The 19,234-nt window shown below is 38.7% G+C and overlaps 1 protein-coding gene across 1 annotated transcript in view; it reads left to right on the top strand.

Moving 5' to 3' along the window:
* Nucleotides 1-19,234, top strand: part of myripb (myosin VIIA and Rab interacting protein b) — a 602,328-nt gene that overhangs the window by 348,432 nt on the left and 234,662 nt on the right. The window contains 1 exon segment of the mRNA XM_051928763.1: nucleotides 5,454-5,590. Within this exon segment, the coding sequence (XP_051784723.1) occupies nucleotides 5,454-5,590 (137 nt within the window).

The raw sequence follows: 19,234 nt of genomic DNA, 5'->3' as shown, positions 1-19,234 counted from the left end.
AACCTTATAAACGGTACCTTTGCATAATGACCACAACAGGCACCATTGACTAACAATGCGCCTTGTGATCAATGATATGCAAATCATCACAGAGAGTTGGGGAATGGCTGCAATCACAGCATTTTAAGATGATGAAAGATGTACCCTCCTTGGTTCAGAGATGGTCATTCCTTTTTCACGTAAATGGCCTCCTTGACTTCTTGCTCAAACCAGCGTTCTTCCCTGTCCAGGATGTGCACATCTTCATCACTGAAAGAGTGACCACTGTCCTGCAGATGTAATAGACTGCGGAATCCTGGCCTGATGACGTAGCTCTTCTGCGTTGTGCTATCCGCTTCGCTAGTGATTGTTTGGTTTCCCCGATGTATAATTCCCTGCTATCCTTTTGGCACTTAACTGCGTAAACTATATTACTCTTTCTGTGCTGGGGCACCCAATCCTTGGGGTGGACCAATTTTTGCTGTAGCGTGTTTTGGGGTTTGAAATCCACCGAGACCTGGTGTTTTGAAAAAATGCATCTCAGCTGTTCCGATACTCCTGACACATAAGGGATCACCAAAGGTTTTCGCTTAGTCAGCGGTTGTCCTTCCTCTGTCCTGGATTGCTTAGAGCAGGGGTGTCGAACTCCAGGCCTGATGGGCTGCAGTGGCTGCAGGTTTTTATTCTAACCCTTTTGCTAATCGGTGACCACTTTTCACTGCTTATTAACTCCTTTTCCCTTCATTTTAATAGTCCTGTTTTTAAGGATTCGGTCCTCTGAATTGATTCCTTTCTTCATTAAATGGCAGCCAAACAGAAATGAGACGTGAAATGAGCCAACAGATGACCAGCTAAATTGGAGCTTCAAACTCCAACCAATTTCATTCCAACCATTTTCTTAATGAGAAGTCGATTCTTGCTGTTAATTAAACCCATTATTTAATTCCATTGCTTGTTGCTGCTCTCATTCTGCTACAGCAGACATTTCCAAAACTGTTTTTTCTGCCTTTTCTAAGAACGCTGTCATGATGTTTTGGTGACCTCAGAAATCAGTCTTACTGAGACCTTCACCTTTCTTTATTTTCAGATATTTTGTGATGGGCACAGGTGAGCTGATCATATGGTGGCCTGTTTTGTGTCTCATTATTGTTTGGCTGCTAATTAAGTAAAATGAAACTACTATGGGGCCTGAGTCAAGTTAATTAAAAGAAGTAATCAGCAGCAAAAAGTGGTCACTAATGAAGAAGATGGCAAGAATGAAAACCTGCAGCCACTGCGGCCCTCCAGGCCTGGAGTTCGACACCCTTGGCTTAGAGCATTCTTTAGGTGTCTTCCCTGCTTTGACAAAAGTCTACCTAAGACAACCACATTTACTCAGGGCCTTTTTGATATGTTCTTCTGGTTCCCTGGCCACTGTGTCTGGGTATGGTGTTTGCTCTGTGTTGTAGAGTCCTGATGACACCTATTTTGTGCTCTAGTGAGTGTTGAGAGTCAAACCTTAAATACTGATCTGTATGCATTGGTTTATGGTACACATCAACTCTCAAATGTCCCCCATTGCTGATTGCAATTTCACAGTCTAAGAAAGCTAGTCTGTCACGTTTCATGTCCTCCCTGGTGAACTGGATGTGTTTGTCCACTGAGTTGATGTGGTTAGTGAATTGTGGTACCTCCTGAGATTTGATTTTCACCCAGGTGTCGTCCACATACCTGAACCAATGGCTCGGGGGTGTTCCAAGATAGGATAATAGTGCCCTCTTTTCCACTTCTTCCATATACAGATTGGCCACAATAGGTGAAACTGGGGAACCCGTGGTGCCCATGTTTCTGCCTGTGGTACTGGCCTTTGTATATGAAATATGTGGATTGAAGACACAGTTCCAAGAGCAGACACACTTGGTCAGTGCAATCTCTTACGGACCACCTCCACTGCTTCTGTAACTGGAACGCAAGTGAATAGAGATGTAACATCATACGAGACCATAGTTTCATCTGCCTCCATAATGACATCTCTCACCTTCTCCACAAAATCCAAAGTGTTCTGAATATGGTGTTTTGACTTCCAACGGGTTGAGGACAGCTACCAGGAACTTTGAGATGTTATATGTAGCCGAATTGATCATGCAGACAATGGGTCTTAACGGTGCATCCTGTTTATGTATCTTCGGTAAACCATACAGACTTGGTGTATCTTCCCCTGGATATAATCTGTGGTATGAGGTCCGGTTAATAGCGTCGTCATGCACTAACTGCTTGATACAATCTGTCACCTTTTCCTGTAACCACTATCTGGATCTCGTTTTAGGGGTTCATAAGTGTTTTTCTGGTTTAGCAACACTGTGCACCTCTCCTTGTCTGCCGGAAGGATGATGATGATGTCATCCTTACTGAGTGCCTTCCTCTCCTCAATACTGATATTGGATGCAGGGGGCTTAGCATTGCTGAGACATGCCAAAACTTTTATCCGCAGTTGCTCCGCTTCCACATCTGCAATGTTGTTGTTTCTGATTGCTGACTCTGTGGCTGTCATCAGTTCCGCTAATAGGATTAGTTTCAAAGTTTAACCCTTTAGCAAGGACGTTTTTCTCTGCTTGGGTGAGTTGTCTGTCGGACAGATTCTTCACCCACTTGTCCACATCCTCGGTTTCTGTCTTTCATCCTTCTCTCTGTTGGCTATAGAGGCCACTCCCTGTCGTATACTGATGTTTCTGGCGCACCACAAGTAAATCGGACTTCCTCTGCTGCCTGGTCTTAGACTTTTCGTGCTGTGCTAGACAAGCCTTCTCAGTGAATTCAATCACCTGTTGAAGCGTTTTCTCATCTAAAAGCGATGAAAGCCTTTGTTGGATCTGCTCCTCTTTAGATTTCAAAACATCAGTAGTAAAGTTAGTTTGTCTCACCCGTTCGTTTAGCAGCTGGCTCTGTGCCTTCTGTAGGATTTTTGTAGTTTGGAGACCCTTCACTGACGATTTCAGCTGTAGACTTTTTTTAGGTGTAATTCCGCTCTGTCTACATCTGAGGCTGAATCTCATGTGGTTCCTGTAGTCTGCCATCTTACGTGCTGTTTGCTCATACTCAACATACAAGTTTTAGGCAGTTCTTGCCAAAGTGAGTCAAAATGTCTTGATGCATGCTCAATAATCCATTATTGAGCATGCATCGAGACAGTCTCTTTGATTACATAAAGTCTGATACTTTATTCCTTGTATGAAACAAAAAGAAATGGGGGGGGCAGTTGTGTCACATAGAAAAATTCTTCTCTCTAACTCCTACCCAAATTAAAGAGTTCTTATTAAAAGTCATATTTTAAAATGGGAAACCATTTAAACCAGAGAAAGCTGAGGCTATACCATTACAATACCCAATGAATGCTGAAATAGGGTGGAACCACAGTCATATGTGTTGATCTTCCAAGTTATAATTTAGAATATAAATTAATTACATAGACTTGAAAACAAAATCCTATCTATACTAAATGTCAAGTTAAAATAAATAAATAAATAAACAGAAGTACTCCAATTAAATCAAAAGTATAAAGAGTTAGAGAGACAGAGCTTGAACACCCCATCTTACCCCTTTAGCATGCACACCATGTCTGAGGGTTTCCCAAAAGGCAACACTAACGCCTCACAACAAGAAGGGAAAAACATTATAAATTAACTATATACTATACATACAGAGTACTGATTTGGGGACATTCACTAACTACATACTGTAGATATAAACAATTTTAAATAGAGTCTTGGCTACATATTGAATATGATAAACTCTATATAAAAGGAGAGTGAGAGATTGCCTTCCTCAACATAAAAAACTGAGCACATGGTCTTTCGAGCACTGGCCTTGAATTCCTTAGCTGTTGAGAATAGGAAAGTTTTTATTTTAGTTTTTTTTTTTTTTGTTTTGTTTTTTTTTTTTGTTCAGACGTTGTGATATATTCATCTCTAGGAATGAAATGCTTGGTCTGATTTAATTTACATGAAGTATTGTTTTTGAGAAGAATATGAGGAGAATTGTCAAAAACTGGAAGATGACCTATAATGGATTTAGTAAAAAGACCGCAAATCTACAAAACAATGGCTCAAAAAGAAATAAATGGGAGAGGTTATGGAATGGCAAAGTCAAAAGGTGTTGGGGGATTGGTGGGTGTTCTTGAAGTAGACAGTTTAAATTAGATGACCTTCAAACATACAGTTTAAGATGTTCTCTAAGGAAGGACCAACAAAACTCTTCTAGTTAATGAATGAGTTTGATAGATACAAGAAATACAAACAAGACTGTTTTCTGACAAAGGAGGCAACATCAGCTATTGAAGCTAAGCATTTACTGATTTTTTTTTTTTCATATTAGACAGTTGAATTTAAGCTTGGATCAGGCCTTTTAACAATACAAAAACTTTATTTGTGGGTTTTCAAGGGATTTTGTTTAATTATGGGGGATTATTAAATAACTAGATACAAAATACATAATTTATGAAACAAAATTAATCAAGTAAAATTTTCAGGCCTCTCTAGTCACTGTTTCATACTTGGTTTTTTTTCTTTTGTTATGTGCAGAGGTGCATGTCCCTAAAAAGCATGCTTTTTGTGAGTGTTTAACTAGGTAATAAAGCAGAAGATTATTTATTGAGTCAACATTTCCCATGATAGTTATTCATCCATTATGAAACTGGTTTTATCAAGTTTAGGCTCATGAGGACCAGTGCCTATCCTAGCACAAGCCTAGAGTAGGCATCAGAGTGAATTTGTAAGTAAATGAGTACCTCAAGTACCTCAAAATCTAAAATATAGTTTAACTGGTGCTATATTTAAATTCTGCCTGGTTATTAACGTGAACTGAAGAATAATGGTAATGTTTCAGCAGTATAAATTGTTAATGCAGCACTTGTAATTAATAATAAATATCCTAAAATCTTACTTCAGTACGTACACCTAAATCTTGCTCTGTAAATGAATATGCTTTAAGCAATGAAACTGATTTTTAATCTAATTAGTTGAGAAATGTTAATATAAATATCACTTGTCTTTTCTTCTATTTTAATGAGAAGTTTTCATACATTTTTGAGTACTTTTTCTTGAAGAATAATAACATAGATGGCATTTATTTTGTAGGCAAACTGATATAAGCAAACTAAACACTATAGTTGAGAGAGAGACTGCCATATCTAACATCTTTCTATATCCCAAAAATGTTCATTACTGTATTTATGATGGCCATTAGAGAATTGTTTAAAAGTTAATAACTTCTTTGCAGCTATCTGCAAAGTGAGACGTAAATAATATTTACATGAATGAAAGTGTCACCTGTTTTTAGCCATATGGTCTATCTTAACTTGTTGCAGCCCTGAAAGGAAAAAAGTTTGAGTTTTAATCAATGTATTTATGCATTGTATGCATTTAAGGTAATTTGAAAAATGTGACAGATTAGCCATCTAGCCCCCCATTTATTTGCTATTTATTGTTTTTATTTTACAGACTCCTGAGAACGCAGTCTTTGGAATGGTATTATAATAATGTGAAAAGTCGATTCAAAAGGTTTGGAAGTGCAAAAGTGTTGAAGACATTATACAAAAAGTATCTGTCTGAAAGAGGAATTTTGTCAGATGTTACAGGTAACTCGTCATCTATATCTCTACTATATCCCTAGACTCCCATGATCATTTGGCAAATATTACTTTTTTGCTCTTTCTTTGTATTTTATAACAAAGCAAATTCAACACCTTAAGTAATTTTTTGTTGGAAAGTCAGGGTGCTCTTGTCATTTTTGCTATGCAAAAAAATAAATAAATCGGCACTTCAGCTTTCTTAAATCTTATATTGTGTAATTTAATCTTAAAATAACTCATAACTGAAATAACTTGTGTAATTATCTTAAATAATTCTTTACAGACCATCTTCTATATCTGTGATTACCTATTATTAACATAGGGCTTTCTTGGGATTTGCCACAGCAAAAACGCAAAGTTTATTGCTGAGATGGTTCCATATTAACCAAGATTAAATTTAATACAAACTATACATGACCACTGGAATTTCTTTGTTTTTTCCTTGCTATGTGTTCATTTTTTACATAGGTATGTTTAAGGCATCTGTTCACATTTTTGATTAATACAAATTATTTTCACATTTAGTGTTTTTATGAACATTTGTTTGTTAAATTTGATAAGTACCGGGTAATTGATTTTTGCTTAATAATGAACAGATAAAATGGACTTTTTCATAAAAGAATCTTTCATAGCTAGCTGTAGTTTAGATGAGCATTTTGAGAGTTATGTTGTCCTTTAGTTTTATTTAAGTTATTTTTAAAAGGATCTATAAAATTGTTTTTACTAAAACTGAGGATTTGCAGTTTATATTTTATTATTGGTTACAATAACAATAGACTTTTTATTTTTATCTTATATTTTGGAATAGCAGTCAAATTAGGTTGTATATACAATTTTTTTTTGTATATATTTTTAGCAGATTAATTCTGTTGATCCATGGGGGATGGTTATGGTAATTGAGTTATTTTTTTGGTGACATTTTAATTTAAAAAATATGGTAAACTGTTGTAGCGAGGCCACATAAGTGCTGTTTATTGTGTTTGCACCCTGTCGCGTCTTGTCACATCACCCCATCTTAAACTAGTATGTGGATTCAGAAGGAACAATGTGGTTTTCATCGTAGTCATGGAACAGTGGACCAGCTCTTCACCCTTGGCAGAGTCCTGGATGGTGCATGGGAGTTTGCCCAACCAGTCTACATGTTTTTTGTGGACTTGGAAAAGGCGTTCGACCGTGTCCCTCGGGGAATCCTGTGGGGAGTGCTCCGGGAGTATGGGGTACCGAACATCCTAATATGGGCTGTTCGGTCCCTGTACAACTGGTGTCAGAGCTTGGTCCACATTGCTGGCAGTAAGTCAAACCCATTTCTGGTGAGAGTTGGACTCCGCCAGGGCTGCCCTTTGTCACCGATTCTGTTCATAACTTTTATGGAAAGACTTTCTAGGCGCAGCCAGGGCATTGAGGGGGTCCAGTTTGGTGGACTCAGGATTGGGTCACTGTTTTTTGCAGATGATGTTGTCCCGTTTGCTTCATCAGGCCATGATCTTCAGCTCTCTCTGGATCGGTTCGCAGCTGGGATGGGAATCAGCACCTCCAAATCCGAGACCATGGTCCACAGCCGGGAAAAGGTGGAGTGCCCTCTTAGGGTTGGGGTTGAGATCCTGCCCCAAGTGGAGGAGTTCAAGTATCTCGGGATCTTGTTCACGAGTGAGGGAAGAATGGAGCGTGAGATAGACAGGCAGACCGGTGCGGCATCCGTAGTGATGTGGGCTCTGCATCGGTCTGTTGTGGAGAAAAAGGTGAAAATACTGACTCGATAGGACAGATAATACAGCCAATCAATCGATATATAAATATACTAGCAAAATACCCACGCTTCGCAGCGGAGAAGTAGTGTGTTAAACAGGTTATGTAAACATATATATACAGTACATATCTACATATACACATATCTACATATACATATATACAGTATATACATATACACATCCATATATATATATATATATATAATATATCAACATATATATACACATACATATACACACATACATAAACACACACATATACATCCATCCATCCATCCTCTTCATATATACTTTACATAGTGTGTTGTAACACGGGCTGTGATTGTTACATGGGAGGGAGACGACAAATCACCGCTTCCCGCTTTCTAATCGGGCCTGTGGTTGGTGCTTTGACGGATGCCCAGATCCAACAGTATCTCCCCTTAGGAGTGGCATTAGGCAAGTGTAATTGAATAGCGGTGCTGCAAGGTTAGCTTTACACCTGTTTTTAAGGCTTATTGACTGAAAGGGGCTTTCATGAAAAAACTTAGGGCTTTGCTACAGGATACACCGTCCACAAGTTAAGGAAGTAAAAATAAAGGTATATATTTCTGTTTTATTTAAACCTTTTAAGTTTGTATGCGGGCGGCATGGTGGCGCAGTGAAAGGTGCCAGTTAGGAGACCCGGGTTCGCTTCCCTGCGTGGAGTTTGAATGTTCTCCCCGTGTCTGTCTGGGTTTCCTCCGGGTACTCCGGTTTCCTCTCACAGTCCAAAGACATGCAGGTTAGGTGCATTGCCGATTCTAAATTGTCCGTGGTGTGTGTGGGTGTGTGCGCCCTGCGGTGGGCTGGCACCTTGCCCGGGGTTTGTTTCCTGCCTTGTGCCCTGTGTTGGCAGGGATTGGCTCCTGTATTTAGGATATAGCGGGTTGGATAATGGATGGATGGACATTTGTATGCATAGCCCTATTTGCCTGTTTTCGTTTTTTTTTCTTTCTTCAGTAATATTTCAGCAAACCCGGAGCTTCTCAGTTCAAATCCTGGTACTGACACCACTGTGTGACCCTGAGGAAATCACTTCACCTGTCTGTGCTGCAAAAAACAAAAGTAATGTAACAAATTGTACTTCAGATGTTGCAAGTTGCTGGAATAAAGGCATAAGTAAAATAGATAAATATGTATTATACACATAGGAACTATTCATTTATTTTCAGTTAAGTCATCTGCAGCAAACCTTTATAAATGAGGGTTTCTCCTTTTTAGATAGTGCAAACTGTTTCTTCTTCATTGAGGTTTTCTCTTGGAGAGCTTTTTTCATTTCATAGAAAATTAAAGCAGCAGCTGCCAAAATATGTAGCTTTCTTATTAATTTTTCAACATTGTGTAAAATAGCTTTATAAAGTAACATAAAAGGTTTAAATACTGGTTATCCTTTTACATTAAAATTTTACTAAAGAGATACAAAAAAAGTAAAATGCATATGTTCTTTTTCTTTAAGGAGATTAAATATTACCGAAGAAAGAAAAAAAAAAAACTAAAACATCCAAATGGGGCTATGCATACTAACTTAAAAGGTTTAAATAAAACAGAAATATATAGTTTTATTTTTACTTCCTTAACTTGTGGACGGTGTATCCTGTAGCAAAGCCCTAACTTTTTTCGTGAAAGCCCGTTTCAGTCATTAAGTCTTAAAAACAGGTGTAAAGATATTGACAATAAGCTACGCAAACCCACCAAGACATGGAATCGTTTAAATCAAGTATCATTACACCTTCCTTTCTTAAAGAGAAGTAAGGCAGTACTTATAAGCTTAGTAATGTTATACATTTCAAATGCTACTTCGATAAACTTTATCACTTCAAACAACTGAACTATCCAGAACATTTCAGGCATACATCCAGCATGTATAAAAAGCACAACTGTTAAAGGAATTCAGCATTTCTTAATTGAAAATGTTCCTTTAATCGTCAACATGTCTCAATGAGTCGTTCTGGTGGTTTTACTTGACGTTTTGATCTTCTGGTTAATTGTGTTTGCAGTTGAGATGTTCTTTCCTGATTTATACTTGTTTCCTCGTTAATATTTGTTTCGCTGGTGTTACTGTTCTGATTAGAGGTTATTGGTCCTTTGATGTCTCGACGGTTTCTTCTTAGAACAGCTCCTATTACGCAATTCCATCACATACTGGTCTATTGTTTTGCCGCTTTTCTGGAAACATGTAAAAAAACTTGTGACGCTCAAACATCACATTGCGCTTTGGGTTGCAATACGCTTCGAATTTTTCAACAATTTTGTTCAATTTCATATTGTCTCCATCTTCTTCAAACTGAAAATTGTTATACACCTCTAGCGCCTCTTCGCCAATTACATGTAGAAGCATAGACACTTTCATTTTTTCACTTTTCCTATCTGCTTCAATCGCAGCAAGATACAACTCGAATCTCTGTTTAAATCTTTTCCAATTTTCAGCTACATTTCCCTTTAACTGGAGATTTGGTGGGGGCTGTAATCCTTCCATATTTTTTTTTCTCTTTTGCTAGAACGTCTTAGCGCTTTCTGACCACGTTTTCGGGTTGCTCACAGACACGAGACTCGTTCAAAAGCTGAACCTCTTCTTCACATTCCTCTTCCAGTCCGCCACTTCTGACACCATGTAGTGATCTTGTTAGGTTCGTAGTTTAATCAATACACAGGATTGAAAGATATGAAAACTTTTTAATAGACAGACTTTAGAGACATTTACTGTACATGTTACTACTCGTTCTTTAGTTCACGCCCATTCTCCTACTTGCATCGTCATTCACAGGCATTACTAATCATTCTGTAAGTATCCCTTAATAGACCTTACTAATCAACTATTATTACAAAATCCAACGTGGTTTGTGCCCTTCAGAATGAAAACAGTTTGCATTTACTTTTTTAATAAAAGGCGAGCTTTTAAGCCTGAGAAATCACCCTGTAAATGCACACATTTAATTGCACATGTGTTAATATGTATGCTTACACAGTATTAAAAGACACTCAAAAATTAACGTCATTTACCTTTGTTCCCGCGTTTGACTCGTGCTGTGAATCTCTTCCTTGTTTTTAGTTCACGTGATTATGTAGGAGGCGTGATGACGCGATACTTTACTCCATATACTCTAATGGAGGAGGTGGACAAAAAACAGGTTCCAGTTATGACCATTACGCGTAGAATTTCGAAATGAAACCTGCCTAATTTTTGTAAGTAAGCTGTAAGGAATGAGCCTGCCAAATTTCAGCCTTCTACCTACACGGGAAGTTGGAGAATTAGTGATGAGTGAGTCAGTCAGTCAGTCAGTGAGGGCTTTGCCTTTTATTAGTGTATATATAAATATATATATATATATATATATATATATATATATATATATATATATATATACATACATACATAGACATATATATACATACTAGCAAAATACCCGCGCTTCGCAGCGGCGAAGTACTGCTTTAAAATTTTAAATAATAAACTGAGGGAAATTATACCAATAATTATTTGTTAAGGATCTCTTTGTATACCATGTTGTCCGTTCGCCCCTCCGGTTGTAATATGACCAAGTTGTGCGCTGAGCTTACTCTTGAGCATGCAACGTATAGCTGGCCATGTGAAAAGCAAATCAAGAACAGCAAGACCGCGCCAGCTGTGGAGCTCAGCTCGGAGCGAAATGAAGTGAATGAAATGAGGTGAATGGGAGGGGAGATGATCACGTGACTCCAACACCCGCCTTAACTCTCCATCCCTCCACAACCACACAAGCACAGTCTCTCGGATCCCAACTCTCCTTATATATATATATATATATATATAAATAGATAAATAGCAAAATACCCGCGCTTCGCAGCGGAGAAGTAGTGTGTTAAAGAGGTTATGAAAAAGAAAAGGATTTTAAAAATAACGTAACATGATTGTCAATGTAATTGTGTTGTCATTGTTATGAGTGTTGCTGTCTTTTTTATATATATATATATATATATATATATATATATATATAATATACACATACACACACACACACACATAAACATATATATATACATATACATATATACACATATCTACATATATATACATATACACATCCACATATATATATACATATATACACATATCAACATATATATATACACACATAAATACACACACACACACATATATATATATATATATATATATATATATATATATATATATATCTATATATATATATCTATATATATCTATACTAATAAAAGGCAAAGCCCTCACTGACTCACTGACTGACTGACTCACTCATCACTAATTCTCCAACTTCCCGTGTAGGTAGAAGACTGAAATTTGGCAGGCTCATTCCTTACAGCTTACTTACAAAAGTTAGGCAGGTTTAATTTCGAAATTCTACACATAATGGTCATAACTGGAACCTGTTTTTTTTCCATATACTCTAATGGAGGAGGCGGAGTCACGTATCGCATCATCACGTATTACGCCTCCTACGTAATCACGTGAAGTGAAAGCAAGGAAGAGATTTACAGCACGAGTCAAACGCGGGAATGAAGGTAAATGACATTAATTGTTGAGTGTCTTTTAATACTTTGTAAGTATACATATTAACAGATGTGCAATTAAACGTGTGCATTTACGGGGTGATTTCTCAGGCTTAAAGCTCGAAGTGATCACTCGAGTGAAGGCAACTTCACAAAAAAAACAGATCCTTAACAAACTGTTATTTGTATATTTTACCTCAATTTTAAAAGGTTTTCTTTTCTTCTTAATAAAAATTTAAAAGTAGAACTTCGCCGGTGCGAACCGCGGGGATTTGAGCGACTGACGCATACAGACATATTCATGAGTGCAGGTACTTCGGAAAGAAAGCACCGCGTAAACCTAAAGTTTAAATTAAGTTCATACACCTACAAAAGGTTGCCATTGATTTCAGGCAAGATTGCTTTTCTCCTGTACACACACATACATACATACATACACACACACACACACACACACACACATATATATATATATATATATATATATATATATATATATATATATACATTTATACACACACACACATACAGACACATATATATACATATTTACATATCTACATATATATACACATATATGCATATCTACATACATACACATATATCTATATATATATATATATATATATATATATATATATATATATATATAATATACATCCCCGTGCTTTGCAGCGGCGAAGTACTGCTTTTAAATTTTTATTAAGAAGAAAACCTTTTTAAATTGAGTGAAAATCTACCAATAACAGTTTAAGGATCTGTTTTTTTTGTGAAGCTGCCTTCACTCGAGTGATCACTTCGAGCTTTAAGCCTGAGAAATCACCCCGTAAATGCACACGTTTAATTGCACATCTGTTAATATGTATGCTTACAAAGTATTAAAAGACACTCAACAATTGCACAGTATTAAAAGACACTCAACAATTAATGTCATTTACCTTCGTTCCCGCGTTTGACTCGTGCTGTAAATCTCTTCCTTGTTTTCACTTCACGTGATTACGTAGGAGGCGTAATACGTGATGACGCGATACGTGACTCTGCCTCCTCCATTAGAGTATATGGACAAAAAACAGGTTCCAGTTATGACCATTACGCGTAGAATTTCGAAATCAAACCTGCCTAACTTTTGTAAGTAAGCTGTAAGGAATGAGCCTGCCAAATTTCAGCCTTCTACCTACACGGGAAGTTGGAGAATTAGTGATGAGTCAGTCAGTCAGTCAGTGAGGGCTTTGCCTTTTATTAGTATAGATATATACATACATAGACATATATATACATACATATACATACATTGTGATATGTGGCCGGTTTGGCATTCCGGCCAATACCCCCAGGCCGCCAGGTGGAGCTTTCCCTGCAGCATGGACATGCCCCGAGTTCCAGCAGGGACTCATGGACTATGTAGTTTTTATGCGCAGCCCTGCTGGATGCCTTGGGGACCACCAGGAGTCGCTGTAGGGAAACCCGGGGACTCTTATATGCCCTATGATCCGGAAGTACGTCATAATCCCAGGACAGGAGGAAACGGTGTACTTCCGGGTTAAAGAAAAGGACTGTTTACCCTGACCCGGAAGGAATACGGACTTGTGGGTTGTGCCAGGAACCCCTTCCGGGTCAGGGAGTATAAAGGACTATGGGAAAGCCCAGTACGCCGAGCTGAACTGGGAGGTAGGGTGGCAACGTGTCTGGGAGTGGTGGTATTGTGTATTGATTTATTGATTACTTATTGATTGCACATATAAGTCTAAATAAAAGTTATATTTGGACTTTTATATGGTGTCTGACGTCTGCTCAGAGGGTTCAAGGGGTCACGGAGGCCTTAATCTCTCACAACATATATATACATACATATATATATACATATATATATACATACATACATATATACACATATATATATATATATATATATGATCAAAATACCCGCGCTTCGCAGCGGCGAAGTACTGCTTTAAAATTTTTATTAAGAAGAAAAGTAAACCTTTTTAAACTGAGTGAAAATGAATCAGTAATTATTTGTTAAGGATCTCTCTGTATACCATGTTGTCAGTTCGCCCCTCCGGTTGTAATATGACCAAGCTGTGTGCTGAGCTTACTCTTGAGCATGCAACATACAGTTGGCCATGTGAAAAGCAGTCCTGCCTCAAATCAATGCCAACCTTTTGTAGGGTCTGTCCCTGAGACTTATTGTCATTGCGAAGCAGAGCCTTAGTGGAAATTGGAGGCGTTTGAATTGAAATGGGAGATCAGAGGGTATAACGGGGATGCGAGGAATAAAAACTCTCTCCCCTGAGCCACCGCCAGTAAAAATAGTTGCCTCAATGAGGTTCTTTTGCAGACATGTGACCTGAAGTCTCGTGCCATCACAAAGTTTCAGTGGCTGTACGCAAATCCACAATTGGTTTCATATTGTTTTCGTACCTTATCAATTGTGTAATGTGTTTTTTGAACAGGTTTGATTCATCGAAGTGATCACTCTTGCTGCGTTCAGTCACACGTGAGCCACTCTCTTGTGTGATGTTGCGATGTCCACGGGTTTATTTAATGTTAGCTAAGACCCGGCAGTTAAGTTTCTCGCTACAGCAATTTTAACTCTGTTACAAAGTGATCCAAACTGTTGTTTATACCTCGTGTCTTCTCATTAAACTTGTATCTCGCGAATATGGCATTGCAAACGGCAGCGGGTCAGTTCACGTGCTTACGTGGGAGGCGTGATGACGCGATATATTTTGATATATATCAAAATACCCGCGCTTCGCAGTGGCGAAGTACTGCTTTAAAATTTTTATTAAGAAGAAAAGTAAACCTCACATACATACATATATATATATATACATACACACACACACACACACATATATATATATATATATATAATATACACACACACACAAATGTATACTGTATTTTTTCCTATTGGTAAAAAAGTTTTAAGATGCATTTGTGATGGTGCATGTTAGTTTCACACACCCACTTCTGTTTTGGGAGCATCTTGAACCTGACACGTTCTGATAATGTAACCAGATGAGTTGGCAAATGAGGACACAACACAAAGCAAGGGAAGGGTGCAAAAAGTGCTTTTATTAAAGCAACATCAAAGCAGTGTCCACAAGTACAGTGCAACAAAATGTTCAATAAATAATCCAATAAAAAAGTGATCGAGGTTAAAAAACTCAAATAATCCTTTAAAACAAGGTTAAAACATGGCAGGAAACCGTCCTTAAAAACCATGAGCCTGGGTGTACTCCTTAAAGAGCTGCCATCTCCTTGGCTTAACCCTAACGGGTTCTTACAGCCAAGGAGGCGCCCAATCTACACTTCCACAATGCTGCTAGGTTCGGGCCCCTTGTAGCTCTCTCTAGCTCCCAGCAGGACAACCCCATCAAGCCTCCAATACATGCTGCCAGGCTCACGCCCCTGCGGTCCGTCCATGGTACCACCCACAGGACAACTCTCTGACCTTCTCACTCCCCACTGCCTCTCTTTGGCAAGTTGCTCCAACTCGAGCAGCACTTCTGCCACTCCAGGTCCCAGGTCACTCAACTGGAGTGGGCATCAGCCCCTGAGTGCCAGTTACACAATCCACTAGGTACTTTCCTCCTGGCTGCCTGCATTCACCACCTCTCCTTCACTAACTTGCACCAGATCTCTCTGCCTCGTACCTTCTCCATTCTTTTCTTAACCTTGTTTTTTTCTTTCTTTCATTTATCTCCAATTCTTTTCCCCTTTTCTGGTGTCGGCATTTTTATATGCCTCCATGGGGGCAATGTCTCAATTGCATATGCAGGAAGCTGATGAAGTAATTGAGACAGACCGCACCCTCACATGCAGGTGCGTCTCACCTCAATTACTCAACCAAACCTCTGAAGCTGCGTGAGCACAATGATCCAATGACAGTGAGCTGACCAATTAAATCCTGTATTTATTAAAATGGCACTCTTTTTCTAAACCGCAGACCTGCTACAATCACAGCATCTTTACCAGATTGGCTGTTAATCCCAAAGAAAGTTGGAATCCTATCAATGATGAAAAATAAAGATTGAACTTTATAAAGCCTTGAAGTATCTGAGTCCCAAAATGTCCAAAATTATAAACCTCTTGTCCAAAGTATAAACAAAAGAAAAAGTTAATTATATTTAAATATTTACTCACAAAGAGAATTTAATAAAATAAGGAACACAGTGAGAACTTCAGACTCTGTTTAAATAGTTGCTGGGGTACTGTAGCCCAGCTTCATAATTAGCTGGTCCTGCCTCCTTAGGCTCTACATAAGACAAAATGAAGCCAACTAGAAGTGCAAAACACCACAAAACTAACAATATTTAAAATCAGCAAATTATAATTAAAATATAAATTAAATCATACAACATTAAAAAGGACTTTTTACAGAATATTCAAAAGACAGAAAACATTTGAGCCAATGATAAAATCGTAACTGAAACACAACTATATATTCTCAAAGATGCAAATTTGGGGAGCTCTGAACAGGCAAGATTCATGGGAAACAAGAGTAACAAAGGCGTTAACATTTCTTTTCTACTTGCCTCTACAGTGGAGGAAGGTACCACTGATGTATCCTAACATCATTTTCTCCTGACTCCCATAAGTCTCACCTCTTTTGGTCCCGTTCCTACTCAAGGAACCTCACTATAAGAGGTCAGCATTCATTCTTTGACTAGCTTTGACAATATACTAGCCAGTAGACTGAAGCACTTATCAAGCACGAGGGTGAAGTACCTGCAGTATGCAGTATTACTTCATGGGGACAGCACTTTGTATCAGTGTATATTGTGAAATTCTGATTTTATAAAAATTTACTGGCCTCATAGATTTTTTTCTCATTGGTACTGTCCACTGTTTTTTATATTTCTGAATTTGAAAATTTCATATATTTACTGATCCTTCGGTGGGTGTCATACAGTCTGCTGTCCTTAATCAGTTTCAGCCAGTTTCTCTTTTGAACCTGACGAAAAATGTATGAAGCCATCTTATTTTGTCCTCTTTACTTTATGCCTGATCGATTCTTTAAAGGTGTGTTTGATGTAAGTGGCCCTATACTGTCAACTGTTAATTGCTCCTTGCAGATGGGGACAGTTCCTATGTGCTTTAAGCATGCAGTGACTCAACCCCTGTTAAAAAAGGCAAACCTTAATCATTTGTTTACTAGTAGCTTTCGTCCTGTTTCCAAATTACCATTTCTCTCCAGAAAAACTTGTGGGTACCCAGCTACAGGCTTTTCTGGAGCACACAAATATTCATTAATGAGTTTCAATTGGGATTCAGAATATTTTATAGCACAGGATTGGTGCTGCTAAGAGTATGGGGGCCAGTCAATGGTATCAATTCCTTCATCCTCCAATTGCCTGCGTACTTCCACCACATGAAGCTGGGCACTGTCATGTACCAGGAGGAACCCTGGACCCACTGCACCAGCACAGGGTATGACAATGGGTCCAAGGATTTTATCCTGATACCTAATGGCAGTCAAGGTGCCATTGTCTAGCCTGTAGACCATCACTGACCCACCACCAAACCAGTCATGCTGAATGATGTTACAGGCAGCATAACGTTTTCCACGGCTTCTCCAGACCCTTTACCGCCTGTCACATGTGCTCAGGGTGAACCTGCTCTCATTTGTGAAAAGCACAGGGCACCAGTGGTGGACCTGCTAATTCTAGTATTCTATGGCAAATGCCAATCAAGCTCCATGGTGCCGAGCAGTGAGCACAGGGCTCACTAGAGGACGTCGGGGCCTGAGGCCACCCTCATAAAGTCTGTTTCTGATTGTTTGGTCACAGACATTCACACCAGTGACCTGCAGTAGGTCATTTTGTAGGGCTCTGGCAGTGCTCATCCTGTTCCAGCTTGCCCAAAAGTGCAGATACCAGCTCTGCTGATGTGTCAAGGACCTTCTATGGCCCTATCCAGCTCTCCTAGAGTAATTGCGTGTCTCCTGGAATCTCCTCCATGCCATTTAGACTGTGCTGGGAGACGCAGCAAACCTTCAGGCAATGGCACATATTGATGTACCACCCTGGAGAAGTTGGACTACCTGTGCAACCACTGTAGGGTCCAGGTATCGCCTCATGCTACCAGTAGTGGCACTGACCATAGCCAAATGCAAAACTAGTGATAAAAGTCAGAAAAGATGGAGGGAAGAATGTCAGTGGCCTCCACCTGTTAAACCATTCCTGTTTTGGGGGTCATCTCATTGTTGCCCCTCTAGTGCACCTGTTGTGAATTTCATTAACACCAAAGCAGCTGAAACTGATTAACAACCTCTCCCTGCTACTTAACTGACCAGATCAATATCCCAGAAGTTTCATTGACTTATTTCTATACTCTGATTAAAAAGCAATCCTTTAATTTTTTTAGCAGTGTATATATAAATATATATCTCCTAAATGCCATTTTGAGCACAGATGCAATTGCAGGTTGTTAGGTAATGGACTGCAGAAGTCAGATGTCATGACAGTGACAGTTTAAAAACGCTGACAAAGTACATTCTCTGTCCAAAATTGGCTCACTCGAATTTCTATTTACATAAACTGCTACAGGATACAGTTAATAGGTGCAAATTAATGACCTGAGTGGGCGTACAGCGTGGTAAACATCAGGTGCGACTTGTCCAAGTGTTTAGCACACATATATTTATGTTTATTATACACATATATACATGTGTATACAGAAGCAAAGGTCTGCGATACAGTTTGCATATTTATACAGTAGCTAGAATTCCACAAAGGGAGAAAATGAATCACATATCTTAAAATAGTCTTTAATTCCTGATCTTTCAACACCTTTTAGATATATTGGATTCAAAGCCAATACACAATAAATGAGGAAGAGAGGGGCAGGTGGGTGAAAGAGGGGTGGATTAATAAGGTGGAGTCTGGAGTGTGTTGGTCATAAAGTCTTATTATTTAGGTGTTCTTTTTAAGCCTGAATATGCTGGGTTTATGTCCAAGTGTCCGTTAATGGCACTTTCATTTGACATCTACAATTCAGCCAGCTCTCTTGCACTCTTAGTATTTGCCCTGAATCTTACTTGCATTGTGTCCTAGTTAAACGTATGTCCGATTTACTGTAATAGGAATGTGTATATGTCATAGACCGTGTACACACACTATTTATATATTATATAGTCACACACGTGCCCATGAGAGGCAGTCAATGGACTGATTCAGTAAGTAAAGTAACATCTCTTCTCCCGCCCCTACAGATCACAGGAAGGAAAGACCACTTAAAACCCAAACAGGTTTCACTTCCACCTCCTGGCCACAGTCTCCTTCCCACTCTAAAATTACTACTCCACTGGCAAGGTCCTTGCAATTTTAAGGAGAGGCCTTGTCAACTATCTGGTTAAACAAATGAA

This window comes from Erpetoichthys calabaricus, chromosome 6 (assembly GCF_900747795.2).
Source record: "Erpetoichthys calabaricus chromosome 6, fErpCal1.3, whole genome shotgun sequence".
Classification (NCBI taxonomy): domain Eukaryota; kingdom Metazoa; phylum Chordata; class Cladistia; order Polypteriformes; family Polypteridae; genus Erpetoichthys; species Erpetoichthys calabaricus.
This window is presented reverse-complemented; position numbering and strand designations above follow the sequence as displayed.